The sequence below is a fragment of the Garra rufa genome, chromosome 21 (assembly GCF_049309525.1).
Source record: "Garra rufa chromosome 21, GarRuf1.0, whole genome shotgun sequence".
NCBI lineage: Eukaryota > Metazoa > Chordata > Actinopteri > Cypriniformes > Cyprinidae > Garra > Garra rufa.
Window position 1 is genome coordinate 2,535,271 of NC_133381.1, and position 19,966 is coordinate 2,555,236.

The 19,966-nt window shown below is 29.5% G+C and overlaps 2 protein-coding genes across 3 annotated transcripts in view; one reads left to right on the forward strand and one right to left on the reverse strand.

Moving 5' to 3' along the window:
• The window catches only part of LOC141296223 (cysteine-rich motor neuron 1 protein-like), a 60,115-nt gene extending 47,962 nt beyond the window's left edge, over positions 1-12,153 (forward strand). The window contains exons 8-13 of the mRNA XM_073827496.1: positions 651-875; positions 2,453-2,668; positions 4,622-4,837; positions 6,722-6,811; positions 8,820-8,998; positions 10,532-12,153. Of these exons, the coding sequence (XP_073683597.1) occupies positions 651-875; positions 2,453-2,668; positions 4,622-4,837; positions 6,722-6,811; positions 8,820-8,998; positions 10,532-10,708 (1,103 nt within the window). The 3' untranslated portion in view covers positions 10,709-12,153. The remainder of the gene's footprint in view (positions 1-650; positions 876-2,452; positions 2,669-4,621; positions 4,838-6,721; positions 6,812-8,819; positions 8,999-10,531) is intronic.
• A 308-nt stretch (positions 12,154-12,461) lies between these two features.
• Positions 12,462-19,966, reverse strand: part of eif2ak4 (eukaryotic translation initiation factor 2 alpha kinase 4) — a 52,864-nt gene continuing 45,359 nt past the window's right edge. For both annotated transcript variants that reach the window (XM_073827202.1, XM_073827201.1), the window contains exons 37-39: positions 18,929-18,973; positions 16,467-16,582; positions 12,462-12,664 (exon numbers count right to left, since the gene is read on the reverse strand). In XM_073827202.1, coding sequence (XP_073683303.1) covers positions 12,607-12,664; positions 16,467-16,582; positions 18,929-18,973 — 219 coding nt within the window. In that variant the 3' untranslated portion in view covers positions 12,462-12,606. The remainder of the gene's footprint in view (positions 12,665-16,466; positions 16,583-18,928; positions 18,974-19,966) is intronic.

A 19,966-nucleotide genomic window follows, 5' to 3' on the forward strand; every position in this document is an offset into this window, starting at 1 on the left:
CTAATAATGATAAAATATTAATAATAACCATACTATATAGATATATTTTTAAAAAATAATAAAAAATGACAGACATGCAACAAAAATTACTAAAACATTAATTATAACTAAAATGAAAATGGAAAATATTAAGTAGTGCTGTCAAACGATTAATCACAATTAATCACATCCAAAATAAAAGTTTTTGTTTATATAATATGTGTGTGTACTGTATATATTTATTCTGCATATATAAATACACATACATATATGTGTGTCTATATATACATAATAAATATGCACAGTATACACATATTCTATGTAAACAAAAACTTTTATTTTGGATGTGATTAATCACAATTAATCATTTGACAGCACTAAAAGTGAACTTGATTGATTGATTGATAAAAACTATAATAATAAAAAGGAATAAAAAAGTAAAAACTAAATAGACATGTTAAAGAAACATAATTTCTAAAACAGTAGCTAAAATGAAAATGGAAAATATTAAAAGTGAACACAAAGTATTGATAAAAAGTATAATAATTAAAAAAAAGGAGTAAAAGTGTAAAAATTCCTTTTATAGTTTACGTTTACTGTCATTAATAATCTCTGATGGTCTTCTTTTATGAGTTGTTTCATTGGTGTGGCATTGTTTTTCTGTTGTTCAGACGCAGACAGACGTGTGTCCAGCACCAGCGCCTCGGTCACCGCTTCCTCCAGCTTCTGTCTGACGGCCGGCGGTCGGCGTTTCGAGGAGGGAGACGGATGGCACGACGGCTGCCGGGACTGTTACTGCCACTCCGGCCGAGAGATGTGTGTGTTGATCACCTGTCCCGTACCCACCTGCACACATCCTGTGATCCCACCAGAACAGTGCTGCCCCGCCTGTGAAGGTACCATACTGAAAACTAGGGATGCACCCAATGTTCGGCAACCAAAATAAATAAAAAAAAAAGCGAAAAAGGCAGAATAAATGATAGCGAACAATGACGTAATGCGACAGCGAGAGACTGTTTAGAAGCGCATCGCATGTCTTCATGAGGAGAGAAAGGTTACTGTATGATGACTGAAATCATCCATTAGTCAATCAACTCCAGAACGTTCTGTTGTCTAATACACCAGACACCAATTGTGTTTATTCTGACAGCAGCTCCTTAGCCAGGGTTCAAAGACCAAAGATGACAATCATTCACAAATCTGCTGCTGCCAGCAAAAACTAGGACTGAGGTCTTCTTGCGGGTTTACCACAAAATAAAAGTCAACATTCAGAAATGTTAGTATTGTCGTTTTACTGTTGCTCTGTAAAATAAAATACAAAAGAAAGACAAAAATAGCTCTATTAATACATTTATTCTAACATTCTCCTTTGCTCAGCAAAGCTGCATTTATTTGTAGATTAAAAACACATGCCTGATTCAAGACGGGCCTCTTAAAAATTGCCAAAGAATATTATTTTACTAACTTATTAATTTTAAGTTCAATTGTGTTTTGTTGCTAGGCTATAATGTCTACTAGAATGTTACAAATGTTCAGTGTTATTTTTAAATTGTTGTTTTGTAATTGATTTTTTTCTTTGAAAAGCAAGGCAAGACTGTAAAAAACAAATATTGGATCTTTCATTTATGCAGTGGTGAAAAAAATTGGCAAAATACAGTGTGTAATTTAGCAGTCTCTAATAATCATTGTATTTATTTGATCAAAAATACACTAAAAATTCTGAAATATTATTACAATTTTTATATATATATATATATATATATATATATATATATATATATATATATATATATAAACAGACAACAAAATTACTAAAAACATGACTTAAAATGAAAATGGAAAATATAAAAAAACTAAAAATATTAATAAAAAAACATAATAATAAACGATAATAAAATATTTATATAATAGATATATAAAAGAAACTAATAAAAAACGGCAAAAACACAACAAAATGAATAAAACATTAGCTAAAATTAAAATGAAAAATATTAAAAGTGAACAAAGTATTGATAAAAAGTATAATAATTTAAAAAAGGAGTAAAAGTGTAAAAACTAAATAGACAATTAAAAAACAAACAAATGATTAAAATATTATAAAAAATGATAAAACCATGCAACAAAATTACTAAAACATGGGTTAAAATTAAAATGGAAAATATAAAAAAAACTAAAAATATTAATAAAAACCACAATAATGAAAAATAAGAACTATATAGATATATTTCAGCTAATCACAAATGACAGAAACATCAACTAAAATTAAAATGGAGAATATTAAAAGTGAGCACAAAGTATTGGTAAAAACTATAATAATTAAGAAAAATTTTCTTAAACGGCTGTTTTCTATATTAATATTTGTTCAAATGTAATTTATTCCTGTGATGTGCAGCTGAATTTCCAGCATCATTACTGCAGTCTTCAGTGTGACATTATTGTGCGATGCTGATTTGCATTGTGTTTGTTTGTGCAGACGAGTCGGGCAGCGGTCAGCCGGAGGGTCCGGATCTGGTTGTGTGTCGTGCTGCCGGCGGTGAGCTGTACGTTGAGGGAGAGACGTGGCGTCTGGACGAGTGCACGCGCTGTACGTGTCGACAGGGACGCGTGTTGTGTGATTCTGAAGCGTGTCCTCCGCTTCTGTGTCACACGCCTGTCAGGAGCAAAGACAGCTGCTGCTATGTCTGTCCAGGTACTACAAACACACACACTTACATTTACATTACATCACCGACATATCACTGAAATAAAGCCCTCAGCGTGCTTTTATAGCACCATATTCTCTGGAGAGACATAACTACTATAGAGTTTGCTGATAGTAAAGATTGAATAATTTTAAATAAAAATAAAATAAAAAGTAGCACAGATCATTTTCAAGTTAACATTTTAGTAATGTATTGATGCTTTTGCAATATTATTTATTTATTAATTATGTTGTAAAAAAAACTTAGTTTTTTTATTTGTTTTTAAATGATTGCATTGTTTTTATGAATTAATTTAAATCCTGTATTATTTACTAAAATAAATTAAAGTAAAATAAAGTAAAACACTTTTAGTACACTTATTTATATTTAAAAATATTTCTTTTAATTTTGCATCTTTGATGGCATTTATTTAAATTTTTTAAATTTATTTAATTGAACAATTATTTTTTTGTTATTATTAATAATTTTAATATTTTTTTTTATTATTGTTGCTAATAATGTTCATATGTTTTATTATTTGTGATAATTTTTAATTTTATTTATTTAAATTTTACATTCTTATGATACTCATTTTGTTTTGTTTTAACTTGCTTTTTACTTTTTTATTATTTATTTTAATGAACTCTTAACCCTAACCCTATATTTTATGAAATGTTCTTTTATTGAAATTGTAATAATCTAAAAATAAAACAAAAACAAAGTATACTAAAAAGTGTTTTAGTTTTTTTATTATTTTAATGAATGCTAAATAATTATTTTTAATTAATTATTATTATATTTGTTTATGTTGTATTTTTTAATCATTTTTAATTTTATTTATTTTATTTTTACATTCTTATGATAATGTTTGGTTTTCTATTTTAATAATTTTTTTATTTTGAAATTATTTATTTTGAAATTTAACCCTAACCCTATATTTTATAAAATCATCTTTTATTAAAATTGTAATAATTAAAAAAAAATCTAGTAAAAAGGGTTTTGTTTTTATTTTTTTATTATATATTTTTAAATTAATACTAAATAATATTTTTAAAAAATAATTAAAATATTTTACACCTGTTAAAAATGTATCATTAAAATGTAAAACTAAAATAAATGATAAAAAAATAAATAAAATGAATTAAATAAAAATGTAAAAATGTAAATAAAAAGTAAATAAATAAAAAAACTTTTATTACTATAAAATGTAAATATTTTTTGTATTATAAATATTTTTTAATGTAATGTTTTTTATTTTTTTGATTTTTCAATAAACCCTAGCCCTATATTTCATAAAATTATCTTTTATTAAAATTAATGTAAAAATGTAATTATTGAAAAAAATTATTTTATTTTGATTGTTTTAAATACTAAATAATATTTTTTTTAATAATAAATTAATTAAAATACTTTTACACCTATTAAAAATTAGTCATTAAAATGTCATTAAAAAAAATCATTAAAAAAACAATAAATAATAAAAAAGTGTAAAAAAAGTAAATAAATGAAACAAAAATGTGAAATTAAAATAATTAATTTGTTTTTGTATTATTATAAATATTTTTAATGTAATATTTGTATTGCATTTTTGTACATTTTAGTATTTTATTTTGATATTTTTATATATATATATATATTTTAGTGTTTTACTTAAATATTTTTTATATAACTAAAATAGAAAAAACTTGTATAGTGGCAAATGTGATTAAATAATAAAAAGGAGCACGTGTCACTGGTTAGTTTTGTGGTTGGTTTATGAACATGTGCTTCAGACACACAAAGCTTCTCCTGAGGCGAGTTTCTATCAATAAACCCACTGGACGCTTTTACACATGACCTGCAGGCCACAAAACACATGTGTCCCTCCATTGGCTCATGTAACACATGTGAACCTGTAGCAGGATGGCGTACAGTAACATCACGTCCAGTATTGTCATGTGTTTGTGTGTTTTTGCTCTCAGAGGACAAGCAGCGTCCCGTGAACGGCAGCCGTCAGGAGTCGTGTGTCTCCAGCGCTGGAGAAATCCTGCGGGACGGAGACTCCTGGAAACCCAACGCCTGCAGCAGCTGCGTCTGCCGGAACGGGAGCGTCCGCTGTTTCTCGCAGCAGTGTCCGGCCGCCGACTGCAGGATCCCGGTGCTGCGCAAGGGCCAGTGCTGCCCGCAATGCATGCTGGGTACGTCTGGCTTATTACAGCTGCTTTATAGTGACTGAACCGTAAGAGTAGAAAACAGTGGAGTAGAATCACTAACTCGCCAACAATCAATAATAATCAGAAAAAGTAATTATTTAATTGTTTAAAAGACAATTTTTAGAGAGTGTTTTTTAATCATTTAATTTGACATTTTTTGTTTATTTTAGTATGTGCTGTAAGTTATTTAAATTTCACACCTGTTATATTTTGATTTGTTTTTATTTTTATATTTATTTTAATAAATTATGAACTCATTATTGGCAAAATATCAGACAATGATTTTAGGGATATTTTTTATTTTAATTTTACATTTATTTATTTTTATCACCTGTTATATTTTGATATTTTTTTATATTTATTATAATTTAAAAACAATAATAATCCATTTTATAAATAATGCATTTTTATAATTTGTTTAATTTTAATCATTGTTTTATTTTTGTATGATTTTTTTTTTATTGTTTTTTTTAAATGTTTATTTTATATTTTAATAGTTAATTTTTAGTGTTTGATTAATTTTTTTATTATTATTATTATTATTATTATTATTATTATTATTTTTTTTGCAATTTGTAAAAGTCTTTAAGACAGTCACTCAGTGTAAAATGTAATGAAAGGCGAAAGCTGAGGTTGATCTGTGGTGTTTGAGTCTCGATGGAACTTTTTCATTTTTAGTAAGTATTTTTGCTGTTGTTTTTATTTTAATGATTAATTTTGGTTTTGTTTTAAAATTATTTATATATTTCAATTTGACGTGTTTATGATTCTGTTTAGTGATTGTTAATTAAATTTAATTAATTCAGTTTTTTTCTTTAAAATTCTTTATTTTAATTTAGATTTTTTTAATTTGTTTTTATATGCTTAATTTTTTGTGCTTTTTATTTATTTATTTTAATTTTATATGTTTGTTTTTTAAATTGTTTTTATATGCTTAATTTTTAGTGCATTTATTTATTTTATTTAATTTTAGGGTTTAATGACTCATTTTTAGTATGTGTTGGCTTCATCTCACTGATCTTATTTATAAATTAATGAATTATTCATTTTTAGTGTTTTGTTCGGATTTTCCAGTCAATAAATTATTTGTTTATCAAATTAATTAAATAAAATTGATAATTAAAATAACGTTTTTCATAATGTATTTTTATTGTTTTATCTTTTAATTATTTATTTCTAATTGTACATTAATTTTTATTAGCTGCTTAATTTTTTTAAATATTGATTTTATTTGTAAAATTTTTTGTAATTTGTAAAACTTAAGTACGTTTTTTTCCTTTAGTGATTTAATTTCGTTTTTTATAATTAAACTTTGAGTGTGTTTTTTTATTATATTTTTATTAATTAATTAATACTTTTTAGTGTTTTGATTAGTGGAATTTTACAATGAATCGTTTATTTTAAACAAATTAATAATATTTTATTTTAATTCATTTATCAAATTAAAAATAAATTTATAATTACAATAATGTTTACAAAGTTTGTTTTTATTGTTTTATTACAATAAAAATTATTTAAATTTTACATGTGTTTTTATGAGCTGCTAAATTTATGAAAAATATTTTTTATTTTTATATTTTATATTTTTTGTGATTTGTAAAATTTTAGTAAGTGTTTTAACTTTGTGATTTAATTTATTTTATTGATTGAGTCAATCAGAACTGAGCTGAAATCTGTTTTCTAAAAAGAAATCACCCCTGAAGTGCTCAGTGTAAAATGTAATGAAAGGCAGTAAAGCCAGACAAACATTGGTGTGATATGGGTTCGCTCGCCATCTTTTGAAGCTTGTTTTTGTCCATGAGAAGTGAGCTGAATGAGTAATGAGTTCAGATGATGTTTGAGAGACTCTGGATTGTTTTGTGTTCGCAGAGATCTCAAGCACATCGGTCCCGCTAATGCTGTCCACGGCCGTCACCGAAAGCAGGATCACCGCCGCTCCTCCGCTCCTCAGCGTCACTGGTAATAATCACAGTCTCATCTTGAGCTCTGTGTCCATGTTCATGCTCTCAATGACACCATAAAGCTGTAACCATCAGAACAATATGAAGCACAGCAGCCAATCAGAACAACAGCAGTGCAAGGAAAGTCTGAGCTGTTTTTATATCAGCTGATTAGATGAGGGAATATTATTTAAAAATTATTTATTTGAATTTGATATTTTCTAGTTCAATTTTTAATTTAATAAGTGTTTTATTTATTTTTTAATATTATTTAAATTAATTTAAATTACTATTACAATTTGTATTGTTTTTTGTTTTTGTTTTAAAATAATTTTAGTTGCACATTTTAATGATTCATTTTTATTTTTATAAGTTTTATTTATTTATTTACGTTTTATATTTATTTTATAGTTTGTTTTAATTTCAAGTGTTTTATTTACTTTTTATATTTACAACTTTAGAATTCGTTTTTAATTCTTTTTTTTATTTTTTTAAATTTGCTTTAGTTTTACATTTTAATGATTCATTTTTAATAGGCGTTTTATTTTTGTTGATCAGAATACATCGTTCTTAATTTTGCAGTTTTATAATTATTTTTTTTTTTCACATTTTTATGATTTATTTTTGTTTTTAGTTTAAATTTTGATTAATGTTTTATTTTTTGAAAGCAACATTTAATTATTTTCATTTTATATTTTATAGTTTGTTTTAATTTCAAGTGTTTTATTTTTGTTGATCAGAATTAATCATTTTTAATTTCACAGTTTTATAATTAAATTTTTAGTTTTTTTAGTTTTACATTTTTATTATGTAATTTGTTTTTAGTAAGTGTTATTATTGTTTTAAATTTACATTTTTATAATTTATTTTTAATTTTAATTTTTAATGTTTTTTATTATTTATTGTTTTTGTTTTAAATGCATTTAGTTTTACATTTTAATGAATCATTTTTAAAAGGTGTTTAAGTTTTATTTTTTTACTTTTTTAATGATTGTATGTTTTTAGTAAGTGTTTTATTTTGATTAATAAGTTATATTTTTTGAATATAATGTTTTAAATTTACATTTTTATTGTTTTTGTTTTAAAATTATTTATTTAGTTTTACATTTTAATTATTAATAGGTGTTTTATTTTTGCTAATTAGAATACATAATTCTTGATTTTACAGTTTTATAATTAAAAGTTTATTTTATTTTACATTTTATGATTTATTTTGTTTTTATTAAGTGTTTTATTTTTTTGATTAATCAGAATACATTATTCTTATTTTTACAGTTTTATATTTTTTTTACATTTTATGATTTAATTTGTTTTTAGTAAGTGTTTTGTGTAGATTAAGTGTTTTTTAAAATAATTTTGTTTGTTAATCAGAATACATAATTCTTAATTTTACAGTTTTATAATTAAATTTCTAGTATTTTTTTATTTTACATTTTATGATTTAATTTGTTCTTAGTAAGTCTTTTATTTTGATTAATAACTGTTTTAATTTTTTTTAGATATTATTTTTTCAATTTAAGATTTTTCTAAGTAAATAATTTGTTCTGTTTTTAATTTATTTTATTTTTTTGATTTTATTTATATATATATATATATATATATATATATATATATATATATATATATATATATATATATATATATATATATATTGATTTTGTTTGTATTTTCTTTAAGTATTTTTTTAATGATTTATATATTTACATTTTTATGATTCTGTTTAGTAATTGTGTTAATTCATATTATTAGCTTTTTTATTTGATTAGTTTTTATATGCCTCATTTTTAGTGCTTTTATTTATTTATTTTAATTTTATGATTTAATGCTTCATTTTCTAGTAGGTGCTGTCTTGTGTTGGTCTCATTGATCTGAGAACAATACGAGACTCAGCAGCCAATGAAAACAGCATCAGTGTGAGGAAAATCTGAGCTGTTTTAGTTTCCGCTGATTAGATGAGGCAATACAGAGCTGGAAATACTGCCATATTACAAGATGGATTGTTCCTGACGTCACTGTTCTCTGTGTAGATGGTAAAGGTCCCTCGCGGGACGTCCCGAGCCAGACGGAGATGACGCTCATCTACCAATCGGCGGCCTGGATCCTGGCCGGCATCCTGCTGGCCGTCGTCATCTTCCTCATGGTGGCCGTCCTGGTGAACCGGAGGAAGAACTGGGTTCAGATGTCCTGCTACGGCGCACCCAAGAAGGTGAGCGACTCGAGAACGAACCACGTCATCAGAGCCATTAAAGCTGAAATAAAGGCCAAGAGTCTCTGAAGAAGAGCATATGAGTGTCAAATATGAACATAATACTACAATACTCCTGCAGAACAACTGCTTTTGTCATAAAGTCGACATGATCTTCATTTACAGCCCATTTAAACTCTGTCATGTGATGCGTTTCTGAGAAAAAACTATAGGATTTGTTGTATTTTTTGTACTCTCCAACAAATTTTTTTTTTTTGTACTTATTTTTTGCACTGTCCAACAAATAATTTATTTTTGTTTCATCCCAACAAATCAGTTTTATTTTTTGCAGTTTTTTTGCACTCCCCATCAAATTATTTTTATTTTTTTGTTTTTTTTGCTCCAAAAAAACCCTTTTTTTTGCACTCCCCAATATTTTTTTTTCTCCCCAAATCATTTTTCTTTTTTGCTTATTTTTTGCATTGTCCCATCCCAACAAATCAGCTATTTGTTTATTTTTTGCACTCCAACAAATTATTTTTCTTTATTTTTTGCACTTTCCACCAAATTATTTATTTTTATTTTTTCTGTCCAGCGAATCATTTTGTAATTATGCACCACAACTAATTAGTTTATTTTTTGTTTTCCAACAAATCTTTATTTTTTGCAAACATCATGTATTTTTTTGCGTTTTGTATTTTTCACACTAACAAATCAGTTATTTTTTATTTTTTGCACTCCCAGCAAATAATTTTTTTGAACCCTCAAGAAATCTTTATTTTTTTGCGCTCTCCACCAAATTAATTTTCATTTTATTTTTTGCACTCTTAACATTTTTTTGTCGTTTTTTTGCACTCCCCAGCAAATGATTTTTATTTTTTGTACTCTTCCCAAAATTATTTATTCTATTTTTTTTGCACTCCAATTTTTTTTTTTTTTTGCATTTTTTGCATCCCCCCCCCCAAAAAAAATCCCTTTAATTTATTTTTTGCACTTCCCAACAAATAATTATTTATTTTTTACTGTCAAACAAATCATTTCTTTTTTTGTTTTGTATTTTTTTCTCCCCAATAAATTTATTTTTTGTGCCCCCCCCCCAAAAAAAAAGAAAACAAAAAACTTTTTTTTTTTGTACTCTCCAGCTTGTTTTTTTTTTTTTTTTTTTTGCACTCCCCAAGAAATTCTTTTTCTGTTTTGTATTTTTTGCACTCCCCAACAAATCATTTATTTAAAATTTTGTGCTCCCCACAATTTTTTTTATATCTTTTTTTGCACTCTCCAACTAATTATTTTTATTTTGTATTTTTCACCCCAACAAATTAGTTATTTTCATTTTTGGCACTCTTCACCAAATTTTTTTCCATTTAATTTTTTTGCACTACTTTTTTTTTTTTTTTTTGTGCTCCGCCCCCCAATTTTTTTTTATTTCTTTTTTGCACGCCCCCAAAAATCACCCCAATCATCCAATAGAGCTATTCACATCATTTTCTAAAAACAATATGCATCACAAGAAAAGTAGAAGTCAGTTTCATTTGTCTCCGGTTTGTCTGTCAGACGGTGATCCTGCAGAAACACGTGAACAAGGGTTCGCTGGTGTACATGGAGCCGTCCAGAGAGAGTCAGTTCCAGAGCGTGAAGAGCGACGGCGCCGCGAGCTTCCCGACGGACGCCAGCGGAGAGCGGATCGCCATCCCGCGCGCCAGACTCGCCAACGGACACGTCCAGCGCTAGCGTCGTTTCACAGCTCGTCTGGACGCTCTTCAGAGGCCAGAAACCCTACCGAACGCCGGCGACTCCTGGAGCTTCCGCCTCCGGCGCAAGAACAACCAAGTACTGTGAACTGCGCCTGACATCTCCTGCTTTATTTAGTGTTTTTATGATGTTCGGAGCGTCAGAACGCCTCGACGGGACCACAGTTGGACGGACGTGAAGATGTTCGGCGTCATTCCACGATGGAGAAACAAACCAAACAGACCTTCAGAGACATTGGTGTGATCCAAACGGACCATAGAAAAGAGATTTTGATCATATTCTGAGGCCTTTATGGGACAGACGTGTTTCCTGACCTCTCCAGTCTGTTTATTCATTTCTGTTCGTTCAAGTGTTTTACTTGTAGTTTGTTGTTAGTCGCTTGTAAACCCCGTGATGGAGCAGTGGCCGGAATAAACGTTCCCCTCGTTCATAACCAACTGAACTTCAGATCCACTCAAGTCCTGAAGACTCTCACATGTTAATAATGGCTGTCTTGAAATTCAGAACAAGACATTTTTGCTGTTTAGTTTCAGTTAATGGACTGAGGTATAGAAGACTGTTTCCGCCACTGAATAAAAAATAAAAAAGGTTATTGCGACTTCTCACAATTCTGACTTTTTTTTTCTCAGAATTGCAAGACATGAACTCACAATTGCGAGTTAGAAAGTCAGAATTCCGAGATATAAACTCACAATTGCAAATTAATAAACACATTTCCGATATAAACTCGCAAGTTATAAAGTCAAAATTCCAAAATATAAACTCGCAATTGCAAATTTATAAAATCAGATTTCAAAGATATAAACTCACAATTGCAAATTATGTCAGAATTCCGAGATCTATATTTGGAATTGCAAACTAATAAACTCGCAAGTTATAAAGTCAGAATTCTGATATATAAACTCACAATTGCAAATTAATAAACTTGGAATTGCAAATTTATAAAATCAGAATTCCGAGATATAAACTTACTATTGCAAATTAAGTCAGAATTCCGAGATATAAACTCGCAAAAAGAGTTTATTTTGTGGCAGAAACAGGTTTCCATACTGAGGAGGAAGTTTTGCATTTTAAATAACATTAAATGGGACTTCAGTAAAAGAAACAGAGGGTTTTAGACTGTTCTCAAAAAAAGCTGCTCGCAGGGGAATTACAGCGAATGATAAATGTACAAAAACCATAAAAATAGTAGAGGAAAGTATCTTATTTATTTTTTCACATTTATTTATTAATACTAAACTCTAGTAAGTGACTGATTTCTGTCTGGTCTGTGAAGTTGCAGAGAAACCCAAAGCTGCTGTACAGATTTTATAAACCGTCTGTCTGCTTTATATCGCCCTCTTATTTATTTGACCTTTGCCACGACTCAATAGATGTTCGGCTGTAACATGTACACTTGTTTTTCAAATAAAAATGGATTGTGTGACAAATGTTTGTTAACCCCAGTTATTGGGTTCTGCTCATTTTGATCTGAAGAGGATTTTCTTTTTCCTGAAATAACTACTAACTTTGCCTTTTCATCAATGTTGCTTTAAAATTATAAATATATATCAGACCTTATGAATATTAACAACAACAAAAAAAATCCACAAATGTTTTTGTTCAGGCACATGAAAACATTTTTGTTACTTGAAATAAAGCTGAAATATGATTTATTAATTTTATTATCAGATGAAGATTCTAAACAAAAAAAGTCAAATTAAAGAAAGAATTAATAAGCAAGACAACGTGATACAGGAAAATATTTTATTTCCTTCAGTTGTGGACTGTACAGTATTTATTGATGGACCCTTCAGATGACACTCAGCAGCCTTTGCCAATGAATCCTCCATAGAAAAAGAGTGTGTACAGGAAGTGTGTTTGCCTGGGCAGTGAAATCAGAGCAGGATCTTGTAATAATCGTCTCTGTAGCTGTAAAGAACCACCACAGCCACCCTGAAAACACACAAAACATCAAACTCACAACCCACAGCATGGTAAACACATCAAGACAACACGATATTTGAGTTTCCTCACTTCTTGAATTTCAGTTGTCATGAAATTTCAGAAATTAAGAATAAGATATTTAACTGCTACTTTCTATGAAAGCTTGATTTTACCACAAATAACCAAAAAAACAGCAAAAGTGCAATTTTGTAGAAAAAAAAAAAACAGTTGGTAGATGTAAACTTGCAACTGTAAAAAAAAGTCTGAAAAAAAATTAGAATTGCAAAATGTAAACTTGGATTGTTACCTGGCCAAAAAAAAAATTTACTTGTGAAAAATAAATTGTAAACGTGGATTGAAAAACTCAATATGAAAAAAGGTCTGAAAAAAAAAAGTCTGAATTTTCAAGATGTAAACTTTCAATATATGTATTTTTTTTTACAATTGCGTTTTCAATTCAACACATTTCACAATTCATATATATATATATATATATATATATATTTATAAAACGGTTAGTTCCATTCCTCAATTCTGATTGGTCAGCAGCTGTGTCGTATTCATGATACGGCACGGCTATGACCGTTTCACTCAACGGTTTTGTGTATCATTGAACCCCCTTAGCAACCACCCTTAGCAACGTAAACACAGCTGCAGCAGTTAGGGACTACTTTTTACAGCGGAAGGCAGTTAATGATTTTACTTTATGAAAACTTACAACTTAATATATATAAATTAATATTTTTGATTTTAATATTTTTATTGTGTGGTAACCGTTTTATAAAAGCAATAAGGTACTTGAGGCCGTGCTGTATCATGAATAAATCACGGCTGAAGGGGTTGCAGGCACTCCGCTTCGCGTCGTACCTAACAACGCCCTTCAGCCGTGATTTATTCATGATACAGCACGGCCTCTCGTACCTTATTGCTTAAATATATATTCATATATATATATATATATATATGAATTGCGAAATGTGTTGAATTGAAAACTCAATTTTAAAAAAAAAGGTCTAAATTGTGAGATGTAAACTCCGATGGCAAAAAAAAAAAAAAAAAAAAATTGCTAGATGTAGACTTGGATTAGAGACCTGCACGGGACGGATTTTTTTTACAACTGTCTGTAAGAGAAAGAACTCTGCCTAATATCTGCTGCACAATCTCTCCATTGTTTCTAAATGACCGTACTCTGAGAATCAACATGAGCTACACACACACACACACAAGCTCATGAGGAAATTAGAAACAACTGTTGAGAGAATCCAGTGAGACTCTATTGTTCCCAAACACAGGAACGTCACATTGATTTGTTCAGCGGAGGGGCAAAACTAGGGCTACAAACGTGTTGATTTGCGGCTGGAGTTTGGGTGAAGAGTCAAACAGAAAGCAGACGTGACTTCAGCACCTGCGCTGAGAACAAAGAGCTTCTGATGAGCATCAGCTCTTGGATCAGGTTTTACGATCCTCAATAAAAGCGTCTGGAAACACTTGAGGAAAAGCGGATCGGGTCTCGCTGTCAGATTAACAATAAAACACTCACACTCGCTTTGCCAAGATACAACATACTGACACTATTTGAGATAACTTTGGAAAATAGTTTGATACACAATTAATAAAACCAATTAACAAGAATAAAAAAAAATGTTTTTTGAAGTAAAATGTGAAAATATAATATAAAACTGAAATATAATATAAAAAAAAACGTAATGCTTTTGTAGGGCTACACAGGGACAGAAACTTGCCATCTTTTTTTTTTTAACTATTATTTATTTATTTAATTATTAATAGTATTATTAGGGGATTTTATGGAACTAAATTATATTTACGTAATATTTATAATTCATTTATTATCGGTGAACCACTTTATAAGTTTATAACTATTGTAAATCTTAAATGATTTTCAGCACAGACTAAAGTTTGGTCTCTTTTTAAAGATAACATTTAGCAGATTACTGCTGAAGTGAAAAAAAGTTACATTAAAAACTTAAAAAAAAAAATGTATACACACATTTATTTTGTACAAAAAATGGATAAAAAAAGACTTTTCAAATTTTATATAAAATACACATTTTCCAGAACTTGTTTTACTCTAAAACTGTGAAATTATCTAAACAGGTTGTGTTTCAAATTTGAGGTTGATATTACAAAAAAATTAGCTTGTAGTACTCGGTTTTCCAAGATACAAGATACTGAGACTATTCAAGATAACTTTGGAATACAGTTAGATAAAACCTATTAACAACAATAAAAATAAATGTTTTTTGAAGTAAAATGTAAAAATATGATATAAAAGTGAAACATAATATAAAAATTAATGCTTTGATAGGGCTACAAAGGGACAGAAACTTTCCATAATTTTGGGGGAAAATTTTCAAGATTTTTGTTGATAACTTTTGGAAAACTTGCGGAACTTTTTATTATTATTATTATTATTTTTTTTTTTTTTACTTCAATTAAATGAATGCTCTATATTTGTGTTTGGTTGTGTTTTTTATGGTACTAAATTATATTTATGCAATATTTATAATTAATTTATTATCTGTTAAACACTTGAAAATGAAAATGTTACCACTTTTTAAATCAACTTGAAAATTACATTTCCAGCTTAAACTTTCGTAAATCTACAAGTTTATTTTTTACAAAAAAATAATGCTTAAAAACAGGGTTCGAAATGTAATATGAAATATATATTTTCCAATATATATATATTAAAACCAATTAACAACAACAACAACAAAATCAAGTAAAATGTAAAAAAATAATGCTTTGGTAGGGTTACAAAGGGACAGAAACTTTGCTTAATTTTTGGAAACTTTCCAGGATTTTTGGGTAACTTTTGGAAAACTTTTGGAATTTTTTAAAATAATAATAATAATAATTATTAATATTATTATTATTATTTTACGTCAATGAAATGCTTTACTTTTTAGTAGCATTTTCTTATTTAATATTTTGTACATTTAGGGGATTTTTGGGGATTATATTTATGCAGTATTTAACAAAATTTAAACAAAATAAACAAATTATGTGTTTATTTTTACAAAAAAAATCCATAAAAACACTGTTCAAATATTACATGAAATATACATTTTCCAAACATGTTTTAGTCCAAAAATGAGAAAATCAAAGCCAAATCTAAACAAGTTGTGCTCCAAATTTGAGGTTGATATCACAAAAAAAAAAAAAAAAAAAAAATATATATATATATACTGAAAAAATTAGATTTTAGTTGGATTTTGTTTGGCCGCAGTACAAAATAATTATACTTGATGAGAAAACTAAACTTAAAAAGATACATTTTTTGGTCAAAAATGACTGAAGAGCAGCAGAAGGTTAAAATAATTTTATTCTAGCTAGCTGCCAAAGCAACATTTTTCATTTTATTTTGTTTAGCTTGATGTACTAAAACTGAAATAAAATGTAGAAAAACTCTACAGACATACAGCAAAAACTCATCAAATGACTAAAAAGCATCAAAAACAGTGATGCACAGCAGCACCGATGTATTTTTTTCTACGAGGTAAAAGACAAAAGATAATCAAATGAAACTGATTCGCTCAAATGATTTGAACCAATTTCAGAATCTTTTTTCCAGATCATGAAGAGTGAGTTTATAATAAACCAAAACATTGAGGCTGATATCCACTAGTTCACATTTGAAGTGGATCAAAAGCGTTCATTAAAGTTGTCCTAAAACCAAACCGATACCTGTTCTTGTCTTAGGAAAACTTTTTTAGTCCACTTCAAATGTGGACTCCTGCAGTTCTCAGTCTAGTTATTCTGTGTCGTGTGAATGGGCTTCAACTCTGACCTTTTGGAGATCTTGAAATGGTGGATCTGCTCACAGATGCATTTGAGGTACCTCTGTTTGGGCAGTCGAGAGAGAAGAGTCTTCACACTGAAGTTGAACTGCTCCTCGCCGTCAAACTGACACACAAACAACAGCAGATCCAGTCAGATGTGGAATCAGCCTGATTTACAGCATCATTACTGCAGTCTTCAGCGTCACATGACCCTTCAGAAATCATTCTAATACACTGATCTACTGCTCAACAAACATCTCTGATTATTATCCATGTGCTGCACAAACGGTTTGTGGAAACTCTGATCAAGTGAAACAAAACCAAAAGTTAATGAATGGTTTTATTCATCAAGGATGCATTCGATAGTTCAGACGTGACAGTAACAACATTATAATGTTCCAAAACAAACTTGAAAACGGCTTGAAAAGGCCTGATCAGAAAGTGTGAAAAAGTTGAAAACAATGGTGTGGTTTTCTGTCTGAAAAACATTGAAGTTTAAAGCAGTTTTAAAGCTTAAACCTTGAATGTTTTAAAGGCAATAGTCCGTCAGATGGATGAATAAATGGATACATAGCATGTTGCTAGCATGATTAGCAAGTGTCTAACATGATTAGCATGTCAATAGCGTGTTGCTAACATGATAAGCAAGGAACTAGCATGTTTTTTTGCATGTTTCTTACATGATTAACATGTTACTAATGTGGAGCTAGCATGATGTTAGCATTTATAGCTTGATTAGCATGTCGTTAACATGTTTCTAACATTAACATGTTACTAGCATAATTAGAATGTCGCTAGCATGTTAGCATTAATAGGTTGATTACCAAGTTACTAGCATGATTAACATGTTAACATGTTTCCAGCCTCATTAGCATGTTGTTAACATGTTTCTAACATGAATAGCATGTTACTAACATATTGCTAGCATGATGTTAACATTAGTAGCCTGTTTCTAGCACGATTAGCATGTTGTTAACATGTTTATAACATGATTAGCATGTTAACATGCTTCTAGCCTTAGGATGTTGTTAGCATGTTTCTAACATGATTAGCCTGTTATGTCACTAACATGATGTTAGCATCAGTAGCCTGTTTCTAGCACAATTAGCATGTTGTTAACATGTTTATAACATGATTAGCATGTTACTAGCACGATTAGCATGTTGTTACCATGTTTCTAACATGATTAGCCTGTTATTAGAATGTCGCTAACATGATGTTAGCATCAGTAGCATGTTTCTAGCACGATTAGCATGTTACTAGCATAATTAGAATGTCGCTAGCATGTTAGCATTAATAGGTTGATTATCAAGTTACTAGCATGATTAACATGTTAACATGTTTCTAGCCTCATTAGCATGTTGTTAACATATTTCTAACATGAATAGCATGTTTCTAGCATGATTAGCAAGTTATTAGCATGTTACTAGCATGATTAGCATGTTGTTAACATGTTTCTAACATGACTAGCCTGTTATTAGAATGTCACTAGCATGATGTTAGCATCAGTAGCCTGTTTCTAGCACGATTAACATGTTGTTAACATGTTTATAACATGATTAGCATGTTTCTAGCATGATTAGCAAGTTATTAGCATGTTACTAGCATGATTAGCATGTCGTTAGCATGTTTCAAACATGATTAGCCTGTTATTAGAATGTCGCTAGCATGATGTTAGCATCGGTAGTCTGTTTCTAGTACGATTAACATGTTGTTAACATGTTTATAACATGATTAGCATGTTTCTAGCATGATTAGCAAGCTATTAGCATGTTACTAGCATGATTAGCATGTCGTTAGCATGTTTCAAACATGATTAGCCTGTTATTAGAATGTCGCTAGCATGATGTTAGCATCGGTAGTCTGTTTCTAGCACGATTAACATGTTGTTAACATGTTTATAACATGATTAGCATGTTTCTAGCATGATTAGCAAGTTACTAGCATGTTACTAGCATGATTAGCATGTCGTTAGCATGTTTCAAACATGATTAGCCTGTTATTAGAATGTCGCTAGCATGATGTTAGCATCAGTAGTCTGTTTCTAGCATGATTAGCATGTCGTTAGCATGTTTCAAACATGATTAGCCTGTTATTAGAATGTCGCTAGCATGATGTTAGCATCAGTAGTCTGTTTTTAGCATGTTATCATGTCTGTAGGCTGATTAGCGTGTCAGTAACATGACTGTAGTTGCTAGGTTTGTTTGTTTAGATCCAGGACGTATCAGAGTTTCCACAGAGCTGCTGTTGTTGTTCTGGCTAAAGGACATGAACAGGCTGTTCTCCGCTGCAGTGACTCATGGGTGTTGAAGGAGAGGGTTTCCCTGATCACGAGGAAAGCCCTCGTCCTGCTGTCAGCAGACAGGATCCCCCTCTCTTCCGCTTTCTCCCATTGTGTTCCACTGGAATGTTGTGTATTTCCTCAGAATAGCTGATAATAATAATAATAATAATAGCGGGCGGCACTAACCTCCAGGGACAGGAAGTTGACGAGCGTTTCCTTGGGCAGATCGACCTGCGGAGGAATGCGACAGGAGAGATTGTGAAGGTCAGGTTCGCAGACACAATGGAGGCTTATCTCCAGAAAAGCGCAGACGGACACGGTGCCATATAAACACGGCGTACCCGTCAACAGGAAGTGCTTGAAATGAGTGTTTAAGGGTAAAAGTTGGAGCAAATATGCCACAGAAGAAGCATAAGAGGAAACAGGCTTTGTTCTCATGCTCTTCAGATGTTGATCAGACTGTCTGAACAGCTTAAGGTGGTTCTGCTTCCTGATCTTGAGATTCTGGCTCAGGGACAAACTCAGATTTGAACCCGTAACTTGGGGTTAAAGGGAGTTTTGTAAAGTGTGTAATAACAGAGAGAAACAGCAAACCGCTTTATTCCCCACAAAACCACTAATTAGCTAAATATGCCAGCGATGTGAATGTCACTAACAAGTGTTCACGCCTCTCACATCAGTTCATCATTTCACTGGGAGATCCAAATTCTGTGAGAATGCTAAATGAGAAATTAGTCTTGCAATGGTGCTTGCAACACCAAGGTCACAGGTTCGAATTGCAGGAATCATGCATGAGCTGACAACTGAGCAACCGACTGCAATATCTTAGAGAGCAGATGGACAATATAAAGATAATATATATTATATTCAATTAAAATAAGATGCATTGAAATTCCAGTAATTAATATTAAATAATTGTGCATTAAATCAATTTGAAAACACAATTAGAATTTTTTTTAAATTAAATCTGTGAAAGGAATTGATTTCTGCTTTAGCATCTACATTCTGTAATAATATAACAGTATTTTTACAAATAAAAAAAAGGTTTAAAACACAAATAGGACAAAAAAAGGCATGAATGCATAGATTTTATTTTTAACTTGCTCAAAAAGTAGCTAATAATTAATAAATGAATTTGAAATCATGCACAAATATAATTTAGAACTATAAAATCCTTTAAAAATACAAACTATCAAAGACAATAATGAAATGAATTCTTTTTAT